At 46.1% G+C, this 12,752-nt stretch overlaps 1 protein-coding gene across 15 annotated transcripts in view; it reads left to right on the top strand.

Annotated features, from left to right (window-relative positions):
- The first annotated feature begins 1 nt into the window (after window position 1).
- The window catches only part of AP2B1 (adaptor related protein complex 2 subunit beta 1), a 77,869-nt gene continuing 65,118 nt past the window's right edge, over window positions 2-12,752 (top strand). For 11 of the 15 annotated variants that reach the window (XR_009820089.1, XR_009820094.1, XM_062012013.1 and 8 more), the window contains exons 1-5: window positions 25-64; window positions 3,820-3,877; window positions 5,912-6,017; window positions 6,984-7,119; window positions 8,770-9,015. Coding sequence is in view for 9 of the 15 variants with exons in the window: in XM_062012013.1 (XP_061867997.1) it covers window positions 3,841-3,877; window positions 5,912-6,017; window positions 6,984-7,119; window positions 8,770-9,015 (525 nt within the window). In the remaining 6 variants the exon portion in view is untranslated. Of the gene's footprint in view, window positions 65-147; window positions 184-2,492; window positions 2,515-3,819; window positions 3,878-5,911; window positions 6,018-6,983; window positions 7,120-8,769; window positions 9,016-12,752 lie in introns of those variants that run through there. The other 4 variants (XR_009820090.1, XR_009820091.1, XR_009820092.1 and 1 more) reach the window with 4 other exon arrangements.

Here is a 12,752-nt window from a genome sequence, read left to right on the forward strand (position 1 = left end):
TCCCGGGCCCGCCCCGCCGCTTCCGGTTCCGCCGCCCCCGCAACGGTGTGTCCGTGTCGCCGCCGTGAGTGGGGCCGGGCCCGGGGGCAGCTGCGGGGGGTGCGGGGAGGAGGGGAAGGGCAGGGGACGGCGGTGCGTGACCAGCAGGGACGCTGGGGTGGGGCGGAGACGGTCACCGGTGAGGTACTGGGAGGGGATGGGGGTGGGCGCTGCGAGCAGCGGCTGGGCCGTGGGGCGCCGGGCAGGGCGAGTGGGAGCGCTGGGAGGAGGCGGTGGCGGGGCTGCGGGCTGGGCCTCGGGGGGACTGCGGAAGGGAGGTGGGAGTGAGCAGAGCAAGCTGGTAAGAGACTGGTGAGACTGGGCAGGGGTGAGGCGGGCGCTGGGGAGCTCTGCTGGAGCTGGGAGTGCTGGGGAGGGGAGATGGGGACGTGCACCTGCAACTGGAGGTACTGGGAGGGGCCTGGGGATGCTGCCAAAGGGGGAAGGCTGATGGGCAGGGTGCTTGAGGGAGCCAAGGATGCATTGGAGGAGGAGAGAGGGTGGGTGGGTGCTGAAAGTGGTGGAGGGGCACCAAGGAGGTGTTTGCTCCTCAAGGTGGAAACAAACTATCTGCCCCTAGCACATACTGCGAGAGCTGTGGCTTCCAAAGCTAAGGCACTGCTTTTCCTTTGCCATCTGTGTTTGGCAGCTCTGTTTAGTATTTTGATGCTTCAGTAGCCCTGAGCCACACTCGAGCTTTTGTAGGTTAATTGTGTGCAAATAAGAGATGATGGCACCAGCTGGGGTGTAAGCCAGGTTAAACTTTAGAGGTTATGGGGTTCAACACTTGATTGTTTCGGTGCTAGAGAGCTTGGGGTCAGTACTGAGGCCTCAAACTTGACACCTTCCAGTTTACAGCCAGGTGGTATCAGTGGTGGGGAGCTGGTCAGGCCGTTGGTGGAGTCATGTGTGGGGCAAAGCAGGCATTGGTCAGATGCCAGATCCAGTTCCCTGTTTGGTTTTGGACTGAGGAGGCTTATCTTTGTGGGTATTATGGTGTCTCTGTCCTTTCATGGAATCATATATTTGGTTCAGTCTACATTCAAATGTCAAGCCAATGTTTAGAGCATTAAGCATTGCCAGAGCTTCTGGGGGAGTGATTGTGTTTTGTCTCTTCTTGTTTGCTGGGATTGGAATGGGAATTGCTGCCAGCTGGGACACCTCTTACCTCTCACCTCTTACCTCTTTCCACCTCAGCAAATGCTGGTTACAGAAGGATAGGGAGAGGCCAGGCTGATGGAGCTCTTCTCAAGAAAAAAAGTGTCTTTGTGATGTTGATATTTATCTTGGCTCCCTTCAGTTTAGATTTATGCATGAGAAGCTGGCATTTGCTTGAGTTATTTAAAACATTGCTATTTGTATATCTGGGCTGGTTTGGGTTTGGCCTTCGTCTGAGACTTGCTGCAAACCGTGCTGCTGTTGCTTAGTGGATGAGAGGATGCTCAGTGCTGCTAGCAAGCTGTCTCTGAGCAATGTGCAGAGCAAGCTCTGAAGCAAAAATCCATGTACTCCTGAGAGCCCTTTCTCCTCTGTTGTGCTGGGAACATGGTCGTTTGCTTACTGACCTCAGATCTTGTTTATGCCTCTCAGAACAGGTTGTAGAGTCATGTGCTGTGCTGAGCCTTATCTGGGTGTTTCCAGGGTTCTTCTGTGTTTCCAAGTGTGTGATATGAAGTTAGAAGACAGCAAAATGTCGTGCCTTTGGGTTTAAAGGTCATGGTTGGAATTCAGCAAGGTTTCTTCCTTTGTGTGGCTCTGTGCAGCTGGGATGATGTCCATGATGGGTGTTTTTATTCTGCTGGATTTTCTCTGTAATCTCCTGTTCTGGCTACTGTTAAAGCAGTACCAGAGTAGCTCAGCTGGGATGCATGACCCAGGTTGATATATCCACACCTATTCCAAAGGCTGTGTTCAATGCCTTTTGTGTGGCACCGTGCCAAATGCCCTCCCAGAGGAAGACATGTAAGTCATCTTTTAAGCTGGGCTCAAATCCAAAGGGCTGTGTCAGCATTACCATTGCAGCTGAGCATGAGCTGTGGTTTTGATTATAAACCAAGACCTACTACAGCTTTTTCTTTTGTGACTCTGTCTTTTGTGTGTGTGCTGGAAAGATTGCAGTGTTGTGGCTCATGCAGCTTTACAAACACAGCCTTTGCTTTGGAAGGAGGACAAACCTCTCCTGCAAGAGCAACATGCTTCCAAAACTGTCCTCAGACATAGCTTGGTCTCCAGCTTGGCAGCAGCAGAAAAGGGAGAGAAATCAAACCAAACCCAGTCATACTGCTTAATTGGGATGAGGCAGTAACCACACAGGCACAGGGCAGCCAGGAGCTCTGGGGAACTGGGCTCAGCAACAGGTTTTCTCATCTGGTTGCTTGGCAGTCGGACAAGACTCCAACTGCTCTGCTTTGCCTTGCTGTGGAGCACACTGAAGGTGGTGGAAATCGTGGCAGTACCCCTCAGCCACTGCTGCTGGTAACTTAACTGCTGAGGTATTAAATTCATCAAGGCAGATGGGGGGCGAAAAGGAATGGTAGTGGTGTTGGGGTTGGAAAGTGTTAAGAAACAGCAGGCTGGTTGCACTCCTGGGCAGAGTCTTGCAGTTGAAAGCTCTGCTTGTCCTTTTATTGCTGAGCAAGTAAGACCCACGAGGTTTTAGAGTCAAGACAGCCAGTGTCTGGGGAACAGGTGATGTGCTACTTTGCTGGTAGCATTTAAGGTCATGGTAACGTGTACAATAGAAGGAGAATTGGGCAAAAAAATAACAAAAGGGGGAAAGAGGCAAGAAACTCCTTTTTTGGGATGGTTTTAGGGTCAGGTTCTGCTGCAGACTGCAAAACCAGTAAAACTCCTGAGCTTGTTTGTCAGCCAGTACTAAAAATTGTCATGTTTGTCACAGAGCTGGCAGCTGTAAGAATAAAATGATGGCTATCCACATGTGTTTAGGTGATCCCTGTACTCTCTGGCATTCATAATCTGGTTCTGTGGAGCAAGAAAGATGCTGGTGAGGCCATTCTCAGGACTGTGCCAAGCACTCCCTGGCCCAGCAGCATTTTGCAGTCCTGTCCCCAAAAATGCAGTGCAGCCCTGAAGTAATGAACAAGCTTTTGTGTGTGTGTCAGAGGTGGGATGTCAGAGCTTGCCAGAGGGAGAGTTAAACTTCAGGCTTGAGCAAACTGTAAAGTAATGGCTTTTCTTTAAAAAGGAACCCGATTGGAACAAAAGGAGAAGGGAAGGAAATGAAAGAGCTGCGGGTTGGGCATTGCATGTAGGGTTGCTTGTGCTGTCCGTCAGGATGCAACACAGGAAAGTATCGTTAGGGGGAGTTGAGGGTTTTCTTTGTCTGATACACTTCTGGCTTCCAGTGTAGGCAGGGCTTTTTGTGGGAAAGAGTATTGTGTACCCAGGAGAAAGACAGCTGCAGAACATGTCAGATCTGTTGATTATAAGGAGCTGAAAACTGCCTTTTTCACTTCCTAAGTTGGGAGTTTAAAATGCTGGGCTGAGCACCAGTGCTTTCCCAGCCTGTCTGCCTCAGGCTGTTGTGTTTTCACTAAACATTGTCCACCTGAGCCCTTGAAATATCTGAGTTTGCCAATAGCAGCAGGTGCAGGATGAGGATGGTGAAGCTGGTGCCTGTGGATGTAAAGCATTTGCTTCTTCCCTTCCATTACACAGGCACCAGCCATCCTGTCTCTTTGTGTTCCTGCCTTGTGAACTGGCTGTTGTGAGCTCTGAATGCTACTTGACCACTTGGTGTTTTCTTGCTATTCTTCTCAGGTGTTTTAAGGAACTGGAACCATGACGGACTCCAAATACTTCACGACCAATAAAAAAGGTTGGTGCTGAGCTGGTGCAGTGCACTGGAGGTGGGGAGGGGTTATTTTTACACAGCTTTTTTAACTGCATGCAGAAGAACTTGAGCTTTTCTTTTTCTGAGCCCTGTCCCTGTTTCTCATCTTAATCATCCAGGGAGAAACTTTGAAAGTGGGTCACGTGGTGACCAAAGACAAGACTGACGTAGTGTGTGGTTTAGTGTTGCACAGAATGACCCAAATTGCTGGTTTTTCAAAGCTCAGAGAACAAAACTTTGTGATTTGAGTGCAGATCTATTGAGAGACAAAGGTTTAGTTATGGGGTAGCAAATTTAAGACCGAGGATGGTCATTGCATTGAACATGGCAGAATGAAGTTGATGGAGAGATGTTTAATATTTAGGGTATAAATGTTCATCAAGCTGTTGCAAAGGTAAGGGCATTTCCCATTGCCATTTCCTCCAAAGCTGTGGTGCTCTGTTGGACTTTCCCTTGACTTTACTGTAGGTGTGATGGTCACCTGACCTGAGTACAAACTACTGCCCTTAAAAGTGGGAAGACTGGAAAGTATGTTTGTGGCTGTTTTACCCAATCAGTTGTTCCAGGGCAGAGCTTGTTCTGCTGAACTACCCCAGGAAGATTTTGTTTTCTAACCTATTCTCCAACAAAGGACTGTTGCTGACTGCACTTTAAGCCTGATGTTGCTCATCCTTCTCCAGTAGATGTGGAAAATGGTTCTCATTACCCTCTCCTTTTAGGAACAGCTGAATGTGTCTGATGAATGCTTGCCATCAGCTACAGAGCTGATCACTTTATGTTTCATTAAGCTCCTGAATAAGCTTATCAATTAAGCAAATGCAGTTCCCATCTTTCTAAGGAACAAGTCTCTCCCTAAGTTCAGTCCTAAAGGCAGACTTTTCTGGGATGACTGCAAGAGGCCAGCCTGTACTCACTATCTGAGCTCCAGTGAGCACATGCTGCTGGCTCAGCTCTGCTCTGGGGCACGATCTCAGCGTGAGTAACATCAACTTCTCCTTCTTAGGCAAGAGATGTTATGAGTGGTCACTGTGCTGTGTTCTTCAGAACAGTAACTCCTCTCCTTGTTGAAGTACCCAGTAGAGTTTTTGTGTCAGGCTCTTCAGTAATTAGTGCTGCTGTTCTGCCAGAGTACTGTTGGTGTTTAGGAATCGATGGTTAGGGGCTGGAATGTATTTTGGCAGGGCTCTGTGATATGTACTCAGCCTGTACTCACTCTTCCAGTGAGAATGCTGCTCACTATCCTTCCTGGGGAAAGCCTGTCCTTTGAGAGCATCATCCATCACACCACTATCTGAAGCAGGCCTGATAAAGCATGTGTTGCTTTATTTTGCAACCTTGTTTTCCCACTTTTGTGATCCAGCCTGAACTGAATTACCATGCAGTAACATCTGGAATAATGAGTGTCATGGAAAAGGCTGCTTAGTCAACATCAGAACACAGGCAAACTGTTACATTTGCCTTTGTTAGTAGTAGCTCTGTCCTTCTAGCTTGGAAGGAATTTATTCCACTGGACTAAATGTATGCTTCCCTGGTTTTTGCTGCTGTGTGTCAGGGTGTTTGGGCTACCCCACAGTCTGCTGTTCACAGCAAGCAGGCAAAGATGAGCAAAAGTTTAAAAGCCTGGGCAGAATCCCTGGCTTAGTTAGGTTTTTTTTTTCCTTGCAGGCACGAATCTGACATCCCCAAATGTCTTTTCATCCTGGTTATATAATAGTTGCCTCTGAGAAACAGACGCTACAGTCTGTGATTTCATGTGCCAGAAGTGGGAGAGCTGCAACATGCAGCATGGTTCTTGTTAACTGCTTTTTCATTAGCAAGGCATGGCCCATATCATTCTCTTGAGTGTTGCAGCTTTGCTTCTCGTTGAAGCAGGTTCTTCATAAGGTCTGGCAGCTTCCACATGCTGCTGCACCAGTTTTGTGGGACCAGCAGGCCAGGAAAGTTAGAAGTCACTCTTTAAGTGTCCCTAAAGTGAGACCTTTTTCTTCTCCTGAATGAATCTGTTTTGTCTTCTGCCAGGAGAGATTTTTGAACTGAAGGCTGAACTCAATAATGAAAAGAAAGAGAAGAGGAAAGAAGCTGTAAAGAAGGTCATTGCAGCCATGACTGTGGGGAAGGATGTCAGGTAAAAGCAGCTTATTGTGCACTTGTAGCAGCTCTGGTTGTCCTGGGACTCAGTTTGGTGTAGTGGCACACATCTCCATGGAACACCTCTGAGTTTGTCACCTTGGTGTGACTGGGTGGTCCTTGTCTTTGCTGTGCTTGAGTCACAAATTTCTCAAGCTCCTTCCTCTTAGTGAGAGCAAAAGAAACTGCTGCAAAAGAAACCCATGCAGAGCTCAACTGCTTTGTATGTCACTTCAGCTGATGTTTCCTCAGTGCTTGCTAGGCTGGATTTTGGTGTTAGGTAATTCCAAATGGGGTATTTTTAACATAAGTTTAAGCTAACTTTTAAAATAAGTGTATTTGAAAATGGACCTTTACCTCACAGAGACAAAAGGACACAGGCATTTACCTTCTGCAGTGCTGTCCCCAAGACTTCTATCTTTGAGGCAACCACCAAAACTTGCCTGAGTGAATGCTTTCTCCCTCCTAGCTTCTCCTCTTGCTGGAGTCTATCATAAAGTCACAGCAGTCCTGGATTCGTGGCACTGTGGTCTGTTGCCACGGAAATTAATATGAGGTTGCAAATTTAGCATCATGACTTCATCACAGAATGAAGGAACAGATAAACAGGAAGGAAAAAAGGAAGGGAGGATTACCAAAACCTTTTTAAGCAGCTCTTTTTTTTCCTGGTGGGTTCATTTCCAGGCCTGGCACTGCAGAGTTTACTCATTTGATGAACTCTCTAATTAAAACACTTTTGAGAAATTGCTTTAGCAATTAAAAGCCCCAGAAGAGCTTAAATGATAAAGCTGTTGTAAAATCCCTTGCAAACTGTTGTGGAGGGGAAGCTGACCTCTCATCAGCCAGCAGGGCAGCTAGAGTGGAACTCCTGTTTTCCTGACTTCCTTGATATTGTTGCTGTCACTTTGCATACCATGTAATCTCACTCCTTTTTCTCTGTTCTTGCCTACTGTTGTTTATCCAGCTCACTATTTCCTGATGTTGTGAACTGCATGCAGACTGACAACCTGGAGCTGAAGAAGCTGGTCTACCTGTACCTGATGAACTATGCCAAAAGTCAGCCAGATATGGCCATTATGGCTGTCAACAGCTTTGTGAAGGTAACTTGCTCCCACAGCTCTTCAGCAAACGGTTCAGTGCACCTTGTCTCCTCTGTCCATTAGCCTTTGTGAGCTGTTGTTTATGTCTGCTTTTGGCTCTAGGCATTTGCAGGCTGAATTCAAGAGGTCTGGCTCCTTTCTCTCTTACTGCTTGCTGAGTAAATGACTTAAGTGCCCCTGTAAATGGTTGTGGGAGAACCTGCTCCAGGAAAAGCTGCTTCTGTCATTTTACTGATAATCATTAAAGACCAGTTTCTGGTATTGGATAATGAATTTATCCTTTTCATCTTACAGCCTTTGTAGCATTGCTGTCATATGGGTGTCTACTTCTTGTTTGAATGTTTCAGCTGTGCTGTGTGTGGAAAAGCTTTATCTCTGGTGAAATTGAAAGATGGTTCACTGGAAAAATAACAGCCTGATCACTGTATTGCCTTTAATTGTGTTGTCAAGATGCCTCTCCTTATCTAGGAAATGCTATTTCAGTCCCATGTTACATAAGTTAAAACCTGCTGCTTAGGGAAAGTTTGAGACTTCTCCTGCAATGTTATAAAACCTGAGACACTGGCGATTCTGATCATGTCTTGAGTTTCTAGTGTGGGGCCTGATGCTGAAAGATGTGAGAGGACCTGGGATGAGAGCAGGTCTGATCTGGCCCTGCCTTCCTCTCTGGAATGAGTGTTGTCGTCCATCTTGTCTTTCAAGTGTAATTCTGTTAGAATGAGCTAACACACAGACATGTTACATCCCAGCTTCATGCTTTTCCATGCCAAAAAATGTCTGATGTTCCCTTTTGCAAGCTGAGGGACAAGTGTTAGTAAAGAAAGTGTTGACAGTAGTCTGCACTAGCTCAGCACCTCATACAATTCACAGCTCAAGGTGTTGAGTGCACTGGTAAGAGGTGTCACTGCTCTTGTGTGCTTTAACTGACACATTCAGGTGTTTTCTCAGCTGCAGGAAACTTAAACAGTGAAAGGTAAATATACCTTATGCTTTTGTAGGCTGTTCTGCACCTGTCCTGTTGCAGGCTGATTTTTAGAGGAGTGATGCTCAGAGACAGGTTGGATGTTGGGATATTACATAGGCTTGAAGTGTGAAGTGTTATATTCTCTCCTGTGTTGGTTTTTTGTTCATTAAAAAAGCACCTCTGGTCTAGCCTTTACTTGGGGCTTCATACCTTGCAAACAGGGGATGCCTGTGTGAGAAATGGGCCTTGATGGCTGTTGCATTGTGTTTAGTTCTTGACTTTCCTGTCCTCTTGTTCCTTTAGAGCAGTAAGGCTGTAAACCAGTATTATGTTGTCTCTGAGTTGCCTGTGACTGGCTTTTGGGTAGTGAGAGCTGCCCCTTTAGCTTAGCTGTACCTGCTAGGTCATGTTGAAAGAAGCTTTGCCTGGGGGAACCACGAGACACTGAGATCAGTTTTACAAGCTGTCATAGCCTGAAAACATCTTGAGATGATGTGGAATGTTTCTGGGAACTAGAGAGTTCCACCTTTTGTCCTGGATCTGAAATAACTGCCTTTTTGTTCTTAGCCTGTAATCAGAAAGGATGCTTTTTGTCTGAAATAAGAACAGCCTGATTCTGGCTGTAGGGAAGATGCTGGTGTTTACTGTAGTGCTGCAGTTTACTGTATGTTCTGTCCCCTTGCCAGGACTGTGAAGATCCAAACCCTCTCATCCGTGCTCTGGCTGTCCGTACCATGGGATGCATCAGGGTGGACAAGATCACAGAGTATTTGTGTGAACCTCTCCGCAAGTGTCTGAAGGATGAAGACCCTTACGTGCGGAAGACGGCAGCTGTCTGTGTGGCAAAGCTGCACGACATCAATGCCCAGATGGTGGAGGACCAGGGCTTTCTGGATTCTCTGCGTGACCTGATTGCAGACTCCAATCCCATGGTAAAGTACATGTCCTTCCAGTGCATTGCTTGGGTTTGTAAAGGGCAGATGGTCAGAATCACTGATGCACCGTGATGGATGCGTTGATTGGAGAGCACTTGTCACCTCAGGAAACAGGAGATGCCTTCTGAGACCTTTTTAGGCTTCTGCCTGTCTCAGGTGGTGAAACCAAGCTTAACTTTTTGGTCAGATGAGTCAGAAGAGCAAGGACTACCTGATGTTGCTGCCTCAGTGACAGCTTGTAGCTATTGCTTTCCTGCAGGCTTTGGCTCTTCTTGGAGTAAGAGGTTGGATGAATTAATTCACTAATGCAGATGAAGCCACTGGCCTGTAATGAGTGGAGAAAATCAATGCTTATCTTTTTAATAAAGTGAATCATCAGAGCAGAGGTGGAGATCAAGACCAAGAACTTCACAGGAGTAAATTACCCACTAAATTGGTATTTCATCATAGTTGGTGAAGGGTCTGTTTCCAAGCCAGGCATCTTCCACTATTATTTTGCAACTAAAAGATGTAGGCAATGGGCTGAAGTGCCTCATTGCATAGTCCTTCCATTCAGTGCCTTTTCCTGGGATCTACCAGAATCCAGTGAGCACACAGATATCATTTGAACTCCTGGCAGGGAAGAAAACTTCTGCAGCTTGGTTTAACTCGGAGTGCAAGGATGTGAGTGCTGGGGTTTTTTAAGGTCTTCTAGAGCACAGGTCTTGTTTGACTGCTTAAAGACATGGTTTCCCTTTATTAGGGCAGGTCTAGGGTGCATGAGTCAAACCACATAAAGCAAAAAATGGTTTTGCTGTGTTTGGGCAGTTTTGGATAAATCAAGTGCAGATGGTAAGGTCCAGCCCCTTCAGTAGGAGAGTGAAGGCTGCTGATTGCTTTTTTTTTACAGCTTTCTAGGGACAGTAAACCCAAAGGTGTCTGACATTCACAGACACGTGTCTGTGAGCAGTGGTGCCTATCAGAAGACAGAGGTGCCTGTTGCCTCTGATATCCAGCCCTTTTACAAGCTGTTCTTTTCATGTGCCTCCTTGGCTGTTTTTTTTTGGTGCCAGGTTTCTTCATGAATACTGATGACTGACTGGAGATGTTCTCTCTGTCTAGGCAATTGTGAGGTATAGAGGCAAACACCTGCTTCCTTAATGTTGAGGTTGTGCCTTGCAGCCTTTGGCAGTACTCAATTGAGCTGCTTCAGTTCTGGCCCCTGGCATTCACTAGCTCCCAGACAGTGATGGAGTCTGCTGTGGACAGGGATATAACCTACTCTTCTTCCAGCCTTGGTTCCAGCTTTTTAACTTCCTTTTGCTGATTGCAGCCACGTGGATGTTTGTTGAGTTCAGGCTGCAAAGCTGTGGTACTTGAGGAAACAACTAATAATGCTTTGCTTGCCCTTGGAAGTAGCTGTTTTGGTAAATGGACCATTGGCTGTTATGAGAGCCCTGAGATCTATTTCAAAAGTACATTAGCTTAATACTGACTGAAATGAATGGAGAGGAGAAATACCAAAGGGCAATGTGTGCTCTCTTTGCTAAATAAACCACCAAAGGAGCATAGGGATTCCTAGTAAAACATCAGTTCAACTAATGAGCTCCTTGGTGCTAATGAGTATGGGCTGGAGCAGCAAAACCTTTGCAGCTGCTCTACAGCTGCTGGAGCTGTGCAGAGTCACAGCATCAGCCTGAAGTTGTACTCAGCTGCTCTTCCCTGAGCTGAGGATTCACAGCAGGAAAATGTGATTTGGAGGAGTGACAGTGATGAAGAGGAGAGGCCTGTAGTACGTCTTCAGATTTGCAGTCTTTGAGAGCATCAGGTGACTGGTGTTGAGTGTATTCTTTTCCCAGGTTTCACTGTAGAGAGGATATTATATCCTTGCTTTTTATGGATACATGTGAGAGATTTTATCCACTCTGGGGCTCATATAGCTACTAACTTAATATGATATTGAATCTGTTTACCATTTTAATAAGTACAGACATTCCTTCTAGTGAAGTTTATTGCTTTGGTCCTGTTTGAAGTTTGTGCCTTCGTGGCACAGTGCTTCCCTCAAAAGCACAGCAGCTCTCCACCCCTGATTAAGGTTCATCTTCCTAGTCAAACCATCCAGCTCATCTCTGCTTTCCCTGTGTGAAACTCCAGTGGGGATTCCTGATGACCAGGAGTTACTTTTGCCAGAAGAGTTGTATTTGTGTGCAGGTTCATATTTATTAAGGTATTTCTTGATGGTCAGATGGAATACAGCCCAGCCTGGAAGCTCTTCCTTAAGTAAAATGTGTGTCTCAGTACTGGCTATCAAAAGGAGGATTGCTGAAAAGAGTGATAAAGATGGATCTATCCTTCTGGCCTACTCCTCTGTAAATGAGGAATCTCAATCATTGCAGCCTGTTATCTAAACTCATTCGTGTTTACATGTTTATCCTCTTTTGATGACTTGTAGAAAGAGGCAGTGTCAGACACTTAATGAGGCAGAATCTTTGTAGACAGGAAATCCACACTAGTTCTCTCTTCTGAGAAATGAGGATTTTGAGCAGGAGCTAAAAACTCCTGTTGAAAAATAGAAGGGTTTTACTATGGCTTTGTAATTGGCTGCCTCCAGCACATGACAAGCATTAAGCATTCTGGCTGGGTGCTGGGGAGAGTAGCAACTCTGACTGTGGCTTGCTAATTGCTTTGTAATTGCACAGAGAACAGGGAGCATGTTTCTATCAGCTCAGATCACCCTCATCATAAGGATATCTGTCAAAGTTGAAGTGACCTTGTCAGCAACATTTTGGGTTTGATTTTTTTGACTAATAGTTTATTACCATAGAATCACGTGAACAGAAATTGGGGATGTTCAGGGTGTTGCTTTGAAGTCCTGTTGAGGTGCTGAAGGTGCACAACAAAGGTGCTGTTTCCCCCCACCCTTTATCTGAGCTGTTTGCTGTCAGGATCTTTCATTCTAACACAGCAATACAGTGATGTTATGAAGAGGCAGAAGATTGCACCCTTCAGCTGAGCTGGCTGTAGTTGTGATTAAAGGACTGACACCCAAGTCTGGTACTTCAACAGCTTTTTCTAAACAAACCTCTGTGGTAACTTTGCAGTTTCTCCTGGATTAATTAATTCAAACTTTTAATTGCATGTATATCTTCACATGGATATATATGGCAAGTTACCAACTGGGTTGGTGGCTTACTGCATTTCAGCTATCTGAGATGCCTCAGATGCAGGCAATGGGCCAATGCCACACACAAGGGCATGGTTCAGTTACTGGGTGGTTACACTGCACAAGTTTGATTGTGGACAGAGTCTTTAATCTTGTTTTACAGTTGGGCCTCAAGTGCTTCTGACTGCCCTTTGTCACTTGGGAACCTGCCTCATTTCTTCCCAGAGCTGTTTCAAGGCAAACCTTTCTCCCTTTTTGTTTTGCATTTCCTTGCTTGAAGCTCATAAGGACCAGATCTGGACGAATATAGAGCTAGGGCTTGCCTGCTTTGGGCTGGCACTCTGCTGCTGGAGTTATTGGTATAGTCCAACTCAAAAATCATGCCCTGCTGTAATCCTGGTGTTCTAACAACACATGATTTCAGTATGACATCCCAGCCAGGAGGCTGCTCATTGATGGAGCTTTGCAAGTGCTGAGCCTTGGAGATGAAGAGTGAGACCACGAGATGGCAGCAGCCTAAAGCAGAACCAAAGCTGTTGCTAGACACCTTGTTTTGAAACTCCTTCCCTCTGGGCTTCTGTCACTACACTTG

Source organism: Colius striatus, chromosome 20 (assembly GCF_028858725.1).
Source record: "Colius striatus isolate bColStr4 chromosome 20, bColStr4.1.hap1, whole genome shotgun sequence".
Lineage (NCBI taxonomy): Eukaryota > Metazoa > Chordata > Aves > Coliiformes > Coliidae > Colius > Colius striatus.